Below are 12,466 nucleotides of genomic sequence, written 5' to 3' on the forward strand. Positions count from 1 at the left end.
TTTGGAAGTTAGGTGTTGTCAAGGAAGTCAGATTTCAGACCGGAAAATTGGTGCAACACAGGAAACCCAAGTGTCATACTGGAGGTCAGGATTCAGACAGGAAAGTCCGGTGTTGTACGTACAGGAAAACCGGTATAAGACAGGAAGTCTGGCGTAACGCAGGAAGTCTGGTGTCATACACAAAGTCAAGATTCACTAAGTCAGGATAACAGGAAGTCAAGTCAGGTGTCATCCAGGAAAAGTGGTGTAGCACAAGAAATCAGGTGTCACACAAGAAGTCAGATTTAACACAGGAAGTAAGATGTATGCCGTGTTACCTTCATGGCCGAGCGGATGTTGGAGTATTCCTTCATATCATCGCGGCCGTCACATACGGTACACTTTCCCTGCACAGAAACGCACTTCATCGTAACATCACACCGCAGGATTTAGGCTTTTATGGATGATTGGATTGCCACGTAAAGGAAGGAGGAGACAGGACTGGACTACGGTTTGGACTGACTATGGTGAGGTAGGTGTAGTCCGTGGCCTTGCTGAGGCCCAGCTTCTTCTTCTCGTCCGCCGCCATGCCCTTCAACATGCAGTAGAAGATGTGGTAGTTCCTCTCATCCTGAGCCTGAGCACATGCGCAGTTTGGTTAACAGTCTCAGGACCGCCATGTCACTTTTTGAGTTTGGGTGTGGCACTGCAGTCTCCGATGGACAGCAAGCGGGGCTGAAATGAGTCCCACCTGCCGACAGACTCGCGACTTCTCCAGCAGGTACTGTTCGATCTTGGCTCCCTCGATGGCTCCTCTCTTGTTGAAGTGGATGTCGATGTATTTGCCGAAGCGGGACGAGTTGTCGTTGCGAATGGTCTTTGCGTTTCCGAAGGCTGCGGGGCAAACAAGCCAGCGAAATCATCACTCACATTTGGCCGACACGTATTTCTTGGTGGGGTGGGGACGGGTGGAAGCACCGTCTTCACCCTTCAAGTCCCCTCCAATTTGAATGCACCTCACATGCGGGGGGACGGCTGACTTGGGGTGGGGACTCATCAGTGGGGACAGACTGCAGAGCCTGGCAGCGCCGTGGTCCCACGTCCGTGTCCCCACGTCCGTGTCCCCGCGTCCATGTCCCCGCATCCGTGTCCCACGTCCGTGTCCCCGCGTCCGTGTCCCCGCGTCCGTGTCCCACGTCCGTGGTCCCACGTCCGTGTCCCCACGTCCGTGTCCCCGCGTCCGTGTCCCCGCGTCCGTGTCCCACGTCCGTGTCCCCACGTCCGTGTCCCCGCGTCCGTGTCCCACGTCCGTGTCCCCACGTCCGTGTCCCCGCGTCCGTGTCCCGACGTCCGTGTCCCCGCGTCCGTGTCCCCGCGTCCGTGTCCCACGTCCGTGTCCTCACGTCCGTGTCCCCGCGTCCGTGTCCCCGCGTCCGTGTCCCACGTCCGTGTCCCCGCCCACCACTTTGTCCCTCTATTTTCTTTTTGAATGCACCACACACATACACGTTCATTTTTTGGGGTGCGGGTGGATCGGAGTAGGGGAAATCTTTTCCCCCCGCTCCATCCCACCTGCTCCCAATTTGAATGCACCACGCGCACACACTTGTGGGTGGGGCCACATTCACGGTGCAAGGGCAGAGGTTGGTGCTGGATTTCACATTGATGGATTGGATGCGTCGGTGTCTGTGGATCTCACTCTGCTTCATCTATCCTTCCCACCTTCCTCTCTTTAGTTTTTCCTCTGGTCTCTTGAGATCTCCTTAATTTTTGGGAATTTAGAGGTTTCTGGGGCTGGCGTAAGACTCTGGTTTTGTAACATGTGGATGGCAGGAGGTGTTTAGTTGGTGCTGGATTTCACTTTGATTTATCTTTCTTTTCTTTGACCTTTCCTCTGGTCCCCTGACCTTCTGAACTTCACGACTCTGGCGAGACTGAAGTATCCGGTTAAGGTGAAGCGTAATGGGATTTTTTATTAGGTTTTAGGTGAATCAATGAGTACAAATTTCCACGTATTTACACGCACGCATGCACACAAACGCACACAATAAAGGAGATGTTGAATCGGTAAGACTGCCAAATGAACAATCCTGAGCTCTCTCTTAGGAAAAAAAAAAAAAAGATTTGGCCAACACATATTTAATTCATTCTGAGACCAAGCTCAATTTGGTCGAATTTGGTGAAAATGATTTGAAATGGTGAATTAGTCCCCACCAAAACCTCAGCTCTCAACTGGAAAAACTTTTCAATTGGGGCACTTGTAAGATTACCCTCCAGAATGGGATTGGCCTCCAGGACCTGCTGCTCGATCCACGAGTGTTGACCGCTGATGGCTGCCAGGAACTGTAGGATCAGCTTGGTGCTTTCAGTCTTTCCCGCTCCGGACTCCCCACTATTGGGTAGGAAAGATTTAGGAACCTGAGGAAAGCAAGCAAGACTCCAAGCATACCTGATGATGCAGCACTGATCGCGGTTGTTCCTCTGCATGTTGAAGTAACAGTTGTCTGCGATGGCAAAGATGTGAGGAGGCATCTCACCGATCTTCTTGTTGGTGTACAGGCGGATCTGGTCTGCCGTGTAGATGGGAAGCAGTTGATATGGGTTGATGGCCACCAGGATGGAACCCGTGTATGTCTAGAAGGAAACGGGAACGCTAACATGAGCCAAGACCGGAGGTTCATCAAGCCATCAAGCCCAGACCCTTCTTGTCTCTAGACCTCATACTCATGTCTCATTTTCTTTTCTTTTTTTAGGCAGTACTTGGTGTATAAAGGGTAGAAGACGCAAATTCAGAAGGCTGAAAACCAGAGTGTGCTCACCAAAAATGTGCTAGCCACTGGTCCACCAGATGCCCTACGAATGAAACTTATTTCAGCCACTTCTTTGGATGATCTTGTACTTTGAGTCACCAGTGATTTATCAAAGTCACCTCAACTGGCCCCTCTCCCTACAAGGGTGAGCAATTCATTTCAACTGTTTGTGTTTGCCAGCTTGTCTTTGGGTAGTGATTGACAAGACAACATTGCGACTGTTGCTAAGAGAAACGATGAGGAGCTAAATTTTGTAATTCAGATGGACAACTCTGTTGAAGTGTTTCCAATATGTCCAGACAGGAAGACCAAAGACACTCTGGAGGGACATTGTCTCACACAGCTGACCTGGAAAAGCCTTGGTGTCCCTCTGTTGCACGTAAGGTGACCAGAGACATGGGAGTCTTGGATTCCCGACTTAGAGGCGAGAAGATTAGGAACAAACAATTGGTCAGATGAGAACTTCGGTCTTTAGTTGTGAAAGGACTTGGCTCCCAACCCTTGGGCTAAACTCACCAATTTCTGACTTTGGCCTCTAGTGGTTCAACGCCATCTAAACCCAGAAATAGCGCGGTAATCTTTCACTACCTCGGAGGCGCTGTGCATCAAGAAGACACCCGAAGGACTGGCTGGAATATTCTGAAACCACCTGTAGACAAGGACTCTTATTTTGGATGACAAGCCTGCCAAGCTGTCTCTCAACATTTATCAAACAATAACAAGTGCTGCATGTGTTGTAAGACGGGTACATCAGGACCGGCGGAGGACGGATGATGTAACATGCATCCGGCATCTCAGGTGGACCATGAGCGTATCGCCGTCGGCCACGAGAGAAGAGGTGGCCATGTTGCAAACGGTCAACATGCACGCATGCCCATCTCGCTTACCACCAGGCATCGGTGGAACCGCGCCGTTCATCTGTCAAGCGCAACTTTTCTAGCTTTTAAACATGCCGCAAAAAGGATGTTAAGCCTCAGTCGGTGGTGTTTCATTCATGTGTGGACTTACCCTACCACCACAGTTTGTCTATGGAGGAAACAAGGAGAGAGAGGAGTGACAAGGAAGGCAAATGAAAAGGACAAAAAGGTGAAAAAGAGCAGAAAATAGTACATGAGAAAGATGGATGATGAGCTAGAAGTCTGTCAGGTGTGAATAGTTTGGTTCAACAACCAGGACGGGGACAAGAAGGTGGCGCGTGACTCACATAGATGAGCTTCTCGCTGTATCTGATGAGCAGGTTGCGCAGGATGCCGGCCTCGTTGAGGTCCCCCAGGCGGATCATGTCCTCCACGCCATGGATGGAGGTGGGATGCATGGGCTTGATGTTGGTGGCATTTTGGGGGGAGATCCAGTGCTCCTGTAGGAGCAGTTGTTCACGATCAGTCAGGATTACAATCTAATGATCTTCATTGGTTGAGGACATTTCAGATCTTCAGCACCAAATGAAGGGCAAGCCCATGAAACCAGATCTGTACGACTTTTGATGTTGGGTACTCTTCCAAAAAGGGATTGTAAATAAATGACCCTCCTTGGCTTAATACTCTTGCAGTAGCACATTCGGTCTCATGGTCTTCATGGATCCGTAGGACACTTCTGATCTTTAACATCCTACGACACAGATCTAAAACTTTCTGACCCTGCAAACTCATGTCCAACGGAATATGTGTGAGATCTGAGGAAAACGTTTCACATTTCCAACTTACATTTCCTTCATCATCCACGACCTGGATCTGTCCCGAGTCACAGAGTTTGACCACTGCGCCAATGGGAACCTCAAATTCCCGACCACTCTTCAGGTCCAACCACACGTAGTCGCCCTGACAAAGACAGTTCAGTGATGCTGACGTTAGCCAGTCTTGAAGAACAAACTGTCAACATTTGACCGTGCGCCTGGAAGTATCATCCCGCCTACTGTTGGCAAACATGATAAAATCATCATACCGGTAGCAGCGTGCTTTGTTTCACCACAGTGTTGACGTTTCGGAGCAGAGCCCATTTGGCCTGATCCTTCTCGTAAAGATCCACATGGTCCCGACGTTTGTACATGGTTTCGAACACACTCACCAACACGCGCGCAACACCCAGTGATTTCAAACGGTTAGTCCCGAACCGGTCCAGAATCCACTTATTCCCGTCAAAAAGTCAGAAGATGAGGACCATCCTGGTTTTCTCTCCTGTCCGGATCCCGTTGCTGCAAAAGTTCAGCCTGGTTTTCTTGTCCATCAATATTTTCCCGTGTGTGCGTTGAGCCACACGCTCCCCTGGGTCGTCATTGGCAACAGGAAGCCGCTTCCTCCTTTTAGGTGTGTCAAGCAGGTGTTGGATTTCTGGATAGAAGACACGAAGAGCTTCTCCTGACTGCAAGTTTTGACTTGTGACGAGAGCAACTCAACTAAAGGTCATTAGGATGCAAAGCATTCACGTTCATGTTCGTCTGCATGAAAAATTGCATGATTATTGTGTTTCCAATTGTACTTATCTACTCCTTCCACATTTCTCCACCGTTTCAAACCATTTCAACTTCAAACCAGCTCTAAATGTACAACTTGTCACCAATTTTTAATCATAAGTTTCTATCTGACTGCGACCTTCAAACTGAAATCCAACTTCAACCTGAGGTTGAAGCAGCCCATTTGCCATTTCTAAATGTATCTTCAAAGCCAAATCTGAAGTGAACTTGAGCCAGCTCCAAACTTAACTTTAAAACCAACCCCAAACTTTAAACCGGTTCTAAACTTAACTTCAACCATGTAATGCAGTTTAAATCCACTGAGAACTAAACTTAGAAAGCTGGTGTGAAGTTAAGCTTAACTTGAAACCATCCTCGGCCTTAACTTTAAACAATCTTAAGATGAAACAAATTTTCAAGTTCAACCAGCTCCAACTTTAGCATTACTGTACATGCAACTAGAAACCAAAAAATTGAACTCAACTCCAAACTTGAAAACAGCTTTAAAACTAACTTTAATTTGAACCCAGCCTAAAGCCATCGCTAAACAAACCGTTGAACCAACCCAGCACTATCCTTAAACATGCTACGTACTAATGCTAACATTATTGGTTAAATGAGTCTGCGTGTGTGTGTGTGCGTGTGCGTGTGTCAAAGATCAACACGTGGTGATCGGCTGCTCTGCATTCATTATTGAAGTGAGTCTCCCGGCTGTGTTCTCCCATCACCATGACGACGCATGCTGTGCTCATCTTGACCAACTGTCCAAAAGAATTAACTCTTTTTCTTTTTGTTTTTTGTTTTTTTTGCTAATAACCACTGTAATTTCCTTTCTGCAGAAAATAACATTGATGATGCATGTTGCGTTTACGTCTACTGATCCCAGGACACTTTCTGCAGCCCATGCGCACCTTTTTATTTTTTCTTTCAATCAATAATTCAAGCGGGTGTTCACTTACCAGTAATACATCAGAGTGTATCAAATACAAACTCAAAACTACAAGTCCTTAATATTTGATGCAGTCATCTTTTCAAATGTATTTATTATTTGTTCAAAAACTTTATTCCACACAATACTGAAATATTAGTACAATATACATTTTTAATTAAACAAGGGTTTCATTCATTATAATTGAAATAGTACAATTTAAAACAGTTAATTATTAGTGGCCTAAGGTAGATTCCACAACATACTAAATATTAAAAAAAATAAAAATACAAGAAATTGCTTAATTATAATTAATTACATTAACTATAAATAACAATTAAAAAAGTGAATTAGTATTTAATTATGAACAATAACTATTGAATTAAAATAAAATATAATAGTGAGAAAATGTAGCCTATTTATTGAATTAAATAATTGCTTCTTTCAATATAATTCCATTAAATACAAATAATATAACACAAAGTCATATCAAAAACCTGGTATTATATAGTCATTATTTTTACCTAATCCACAAGTGACCCGGTTTACCCACATTTAAGTTAGGGAAATGTGACGAAGAAACTAATTCTAAACAAATAAGCTATTGATGATTAAATAAGAGTCATGAAATGTTCGTGCTCTTTACAATTGAAAAAGTTGCAGCGAAATGCGCACACGCATGCAGACGGTAGGCCTATGTTAGTGCCCCCTGCAGGTGAAGCACGCCAGTGCAGATGTGCGCAGTTATTAAGTGAAGCAGCAGAAGCAGCAGAAGCAGCAGCACCATGTTTAATTGCATTGGTCATGTGACTCATTTGCATATAGATAGACATGTCAGACACAGGTCACAGCATGACAAATAGCTCACGCTAAACGCTAACGCACTCCACAAAGCGTTTACCTTGATGACGGCTGCATACTTGTAGCTCAGACGGCGGACGTTGGGGTCCCAGCCCTCCAGGGGCCAATTGGAGCCCCTTCTCTTGTACGTGGTCGCCATGGTTACAACATGTGCGGCGGTCCAATGGAACCGCCCTCGTTTCAAGTACTTTCAAGTAACTAAACAAATTGCTGTCCCGCTCAATATGAACACACAAGTCAAATGTCCGCAACGCAGGACATCTAATGATCCGTTGCGTGTGCGTGTGCGTGCGTTGCCTGATTTTATTGGCTCGCCCTACTAAAGCAACCCCCAATTAAAGGGGGCCGCTGTCCCAGCAAATGAGTCTGTCAGAAAGACTGACGAGTCCATCAGCGCGTTCACTCACCCTTGAAGAGGCCCACAACGCACGCACACAGAAATGAAGCAAATACAAAATGTCAACAACGCTGCAGCCTAATGACTGTCTGCTCCCTAATGAGCACAACAAACTCACATTCACTCTCACACATGCAGAAGAGCCACTAAAATGAGTGCAAAGTAAGATTTTCATGAAGGAGAAAATGCAAGGTGAAAATGTTGTGTTTCATGGATACTCGGAAGTTTTTCATATCAATTCATGTTGGTGTGTGCGTGCTAAGCTAACCTGCTGCAGGATGACCATCGTTGCTGTTCTGCTTCTTGTTCCTTCCCCGGGACATCAGCAGCGGTGTGTTGCTTCTGACAAACACATCGCAGACATACAGTATGGTGCACATACATTTGACTTTAGCACATAATTAGCAACATTTTAGCCATTCTGGGCGCCGTGCTGATCGTCAATATAGCAAAACAATGCAACGTCATGTTTATGTTTTCCTGAGCCATCAATTTTATCTGTCAAATGAGCTTACAAGTATAAAGAGAGGCTCAAACAAAAAGTTGTAGTCGAGTAGCCAAGAAAGTCAAAGGATAAAAGTGACAACATCAATTCCACAGACACAGACCTGTAACTGTAACCATGTCCTAGCTGAATAATACATGGACAATACACACCACAATACAAAGAGCAAAATAGATGTCCAGTAGTTAGCTCCGGCCTGGGCAACAACAAAAAATGTTGGGGGGGTTGTCCCGCATTTGTCACATTTTAGGATGTTAGCGTCTAATTAAAAGTCACATTTTAGCATGTTAGCATGATAGTGCAAGTCACATTTTAGAATGTGAGCGTCTAATTAAAAGCCACATTGAACATGTTGACATCATGTTAGCACGGCAGTGAAAGTCACATTTAGCATGTTAGCTTTATGTTAGGAAAGTCACATTTGAGAAAAGTCAGGGTCAAAAAAACAACTTTTTCGAGGCAGAGTGAAAAGAGTTTGGATGTATCCTTCCTTTCATGTGGTCTTTGTGTGTGGGCAGCAAAGCGTCTGATTGGTTGCCATCTGATATTTTATCACACCACAAAATGGCCACCACAGAGTGCGGAGGGGCTAACGTAAATACAGCAAACATTCAATGATGACAACTGGTCCACAAGTGGAATATAAATGGATCCAAAGTGGAATAAAAATACAATGGGATCATAAGTGAACATAAGTTCACCACAAGTGGATCTTAAGTTGACTGCAATGGATCATTGTTAACGTTTATCTAAAAATGCCTGAAGCGAACCAAAACGACATCAGCCATAGCTTTTCGCTTTTAGCATCAGCTAGCTTGCATGCGAGCGTACTTGTATCATGTCACATAAACATTTGTGTTCTGGTGTTCTTAAAGGCGAACCAGAACTAGCTGACCCACTTTGCTGTCTCGCCAACATGCAGACTTGTCCGGCGGCTCACTTCCTGTCTACGACCCAGAACCCGATCCAGGCACCGTACAGCCTGAGGGCATCTCCATCATCAGCCCACCACCCGTCCTGCGCTCCCCGCTGAGGGACACACTGGCCCAGTCTGAGCTGCTAATGTTCGGCAGCAATGCATGATGGGAACTTTCAAATGTAAGGTGAAGGACCTTTTCAATGTCACTGTATTGACAATTTCATTGTAAACCCCCAAATGGTTGAAAGTGACTGGACACTTTATTAGGCACACCATCCAATGTGAGCCACTGCAAAATGACTCAGGTTGCTAACTTGCTAAATGTTAGCCCAATAATTTAGCATGTTTGCATTTGAGCTATTCTGTTTGACGATATTACCTACAACCACAGCACACAAAGTTAAATCGAACAATTTGTCTTCTATACTTCGGAGAATACTATCTTGCTATGTTAAAACAACAGTTATGTCAATGCCATCCAATAATAATAATTTAAAAAAAAAAAAGACTCAGGTTGCTACCTTGCTAAATGTTACCACAACATTTAGCATGTTAGCATTTGAGCTAATCTGTTTCACAATAGTTCCTGACCACAAGACCAGAAATGTGTTATCGATCTGCCCTTGTGTAGTGATGATGGAGGTATAAGTTAGGATACCAACTGTTAGCATTTTAGCAACAGTCATTTACAATTAGACTATTGTAAGGCTTTTATTTTGTTGAGGCCAAAGTTTAAAATAGTTCAATTATGACATCTGCGACTTTTGGACCATGTAGAAGTCTGTTTTCAAATTCTGCGGGAATTTTGTGAATATATTGTCCTGCAATATACTGAGGCATGATTCTAATATTAAATGCCTTAGATTTCAATAGTGCATATAAAAAAAAAAATCAAATAAGTTCGATTAGTTGTACTTTCTGCCATCTTGTGAAAGAGCATTGCATATTGTTCTGTCACTATATGTCACTGTCCAGCACAGATGGATGACTGTTGTAATTAGTAAAGAAATTATTTTTAGACCAATTATGTAAAATCGGATAATTGATTATCTCTCATGGTACACTATTTTTGGGAATCACTATATAGACACAAAGTCACCAAAATATTAGACACAGCTGTTCAGCTAATTTATTTGAGAAGCTTCTCCTCACCGTTCATGATGTGTCAATCAAAGGATGATGAAAAAGACAGGGGTCATGAAAAATAAGAATTTAGTCCAAAATTGAATCACATTCCTATCTTTAGTCTTCAGTCCATTCCATTCATGTTCTTCATTTCTTCTTGGTCACTCGCTTCTCTCCATCCTTGTCCTGCTGTTGTCATCAAAGATGTCATATGTCAATTGGGCGTGCGTGCGTTTGAAGAGCGTTTGCCTTCTTCCTCTTCTTCCTCCCTCTTCCTCATCGCTATTAAGGCATCATGTGAGCAACTCATTCACTGCCACTGACCCATGTTACTGGCACACAACAACACTACAAGGGGGGTGTAATCAGACACACGCACACACAAGCTGATGCGGATGTTTTTTTTGTTTTTTTTAAGTTGACAACAAGATCAAGTTTTACATTTACTCCAGCTAAATCTAATATGGTTAATATCATCCATATTGAATAAAATCTTCAAACTTGAACATTTTTGTTGACAAATGCAGAATAGTCATCTTTGTTTGTCTTTTGGATTTATCAGCATGGTGGCTGAGATGGACGACAAGTGGATCATAATTGGAACAAATGTGTAATACAGCTTGACCCAAGTGGAAAACAAGTGCACTAAAAGTGGACCACAAGCACAAAATCACATTGACCGCAAATGGAGTACAAGTGGATTAAAACTGGAAATGAACTGCAAATGGATAGTAAGTGAAGCAAAAGTCTTGGACTCCAAATGAATCAAAAGTGGACTACATGTGGATAATGAGTGACTCACAAGTGGACTGCAAATAGATCGTAAGTGTAGCGAAATACACTTGGATGGAAAATGGCTCAGAAGTGGATCAGTGGAAGTGACTGCTGTCACGTGATCAGTATGACCACTTTTAAAACTCTACGTCAGAAAGCCTGTTTTGGGGGTTAGGGGCGTCCATTGGCCCCGCTGAGGCGGCAGCCATGATGGCGTTGAGGCGGGTTAAGGAGACTGAGCGTTGCTTGATTCTGGGGGCGGGGCTTGGCTCGGGGTCAGGGAGGTGGCCGTAACGACGGCCATCTTGGTCATACTGATAGACGCGGATGACCCGACTTGGACGGGGCACAGGGGGAGGAGGGGAATAGTCGACTTCCTGGTTTGGATGGTCTGATTGTGAAGACTGACAGATGACATTTTTATCTTCATCATCCCTCCTATTCTTTCTTTCATCTTCATCATCGTTTGTGTTCTTTCTGTCATCTTTATCATTCCTCTTCTCTTGTTTTTCCTCATCATCCCCTTCTCCTCCTCTTTCAATCTTCTCCATCATCGCAACATGAGATGCGTCTTCCTCGCCGCTCCTCTTCCTCCTCCACTCCTCTTCTTCCTCCTCCCCTCCTCCTCTTTCTCTTCTTCCTCTCCCGTCGTCCACACGGCCGCAGGCTTCCAGGTAGGCGGCGACGGGATTGTCTTTCTCCTCCTCATCCAGACAGCATTTGTCCCGAAAACTTCTCTGAGGCTTGGCAGGTGGACATGACGAGGACATCGATGATGAGGGCGACGATGGCGATGAAGGCCAGCTGGTGAGCGTCGTCATGGTGATGTCAGGTCGGCGTTGCCGCCGAGTGACCGCACTCAAGCATCTGCAGGAACAAAGTTTGAATGGTTCTGATAAGATTGCAAGACACTGACAAGTTATCCGTTGCGGTTTTCCCAATACGTTGAATGACGGTAATACACTGCCACCTCCTGGCCGGTTTGGATAATGCATGTATTCATGATTGAACATTTGTACTCACCTGAGGATTTTGGTTCTGCTCAGAGCTCCTGCGCTGAACCCCAACACGAAAGTAATCAGCACGGCCGCCGTCACAGCCGCCACAAAGAGCTCATCGGAAACCGTTTCACGTCTCCCCAGACTCCTCCTGAACCTCGGACCACGTCCGCCATCTTGTGGGTTTGTGCGTAACTGATAGGCGAACAGCGTGGACCCCCCGTCATCATGCCGCAGAAGGCAGTAGTACAAACCCTGGTGGAGGTCGCTCAGATTATGGACCGCCAGGCTGCCGTCCTGGCGCATGTGGACCGGGACCAGTTTGGTGTGAATACCGGGTCTGCGGAGGGGGCCGAAGGGGGTGTGCCAGTACAGCACCACACCTGATGGCAAAAGAAGACACAAATGACAACACACTTTGCGGGGTTGATTACATGTAATATGGTTTTGGTTTTTAATTGATACAACTTTTTAAGTTAAATGAATGACTCAAAAAGTGACGTCAAATTGACCCAAGTCTACATGTTGAGCCAGAATTGAGCCTTTTTCAACCAGATTTTGGTTCTTTTTTTTAACCCAACTATTTTGAGAGTGTAGAAAAGGAAAAGAGATGTTCACTTGTTAGTATTACGTCACGAACCTGCCTTGTGGCCGTCTCCACACTTTACAGTCGCCTCCGCCTGTGGGTGAGCGTCCACCACGATGGTGATGATGCTGGACC

General features: G+C 45.2%; 1 protein-coding gene across 19 annotated transcripts in view; it reads right to left on the reverse strand.

The window, feature by feature from the left end:
* Positions 1-10,858, reverse strand: part of LOC144024537 (unconventional myosin-VIIa-like) — a 28,111-nt gene extending 17,253 nt beyond the window's left edge. For 4 of the 19 annotated variants that reach the window (XM_077530884.1, XM_077530888.1, XM_077530883.1 and 1 more), the window contains exons 1-11: positions 10,001-10,857; positions 7,693-7,766; positions 4,731-5,116; positions 4,493-4,606; positions 3,994-4,146; positions 3,798-3,815; positions 2,429-2,613; positions 2,250-2,371; positions 731-873; positions 503-616; positions 318-386 (exon numbers count right to left, since the gene is read on the reverse strand). In XM_077530884.1, the coding sequence (XP_077387010.1) occupies positions 318-386; positions 503-616; positions 731-873; positions 2,250-2,371; positions 2,429-2,613; positions 3,798-3,815; positions 3,994-4,146; positions 4,493-4,606; positions 4,731-4,835 (1,023 nt within the window). In that variant the 5' untranslated portion in view covers positions 4,836-5,116; positions 7,693-7,766; positions 10,001-10,857. Of the gene's footprint in view, positions 1-317; positions 387-502; positions 617-730; positions 874-2,249; positions 2,372-2,428; positions 2,614-3,797; positions 3,816-3,993; positions 4,147-4,492; positions 4,607-4,730; positions 5,117-7,067; positions 7,518-7,692; positions 7,767-10,000 lie in introns of those variants that run through there. The other 15 variants (XR_013284798.1, XR_013284799.1, XM_077530891.1 and 12 more) reach the window with 12 other exon arrangements.
* Positions 10,859-12,466: the final 1,608 nt, after the last annotated feature.

Source organism: Festucalex cinctus, chromosome 8 (assembly GCF_051991245.1).
Source record: "Festucalex cinctus isolate MCC-2025b chromosome 8, RoL_Fcin_1.0, whole genome shotgun sequence".
Lineage (NCBI taxonomy): Eukaryota > Metazoa > Chordata > Actinopteri > Syngnathiformes > Syngnathidae > Festucalex > Festucalex cinctus.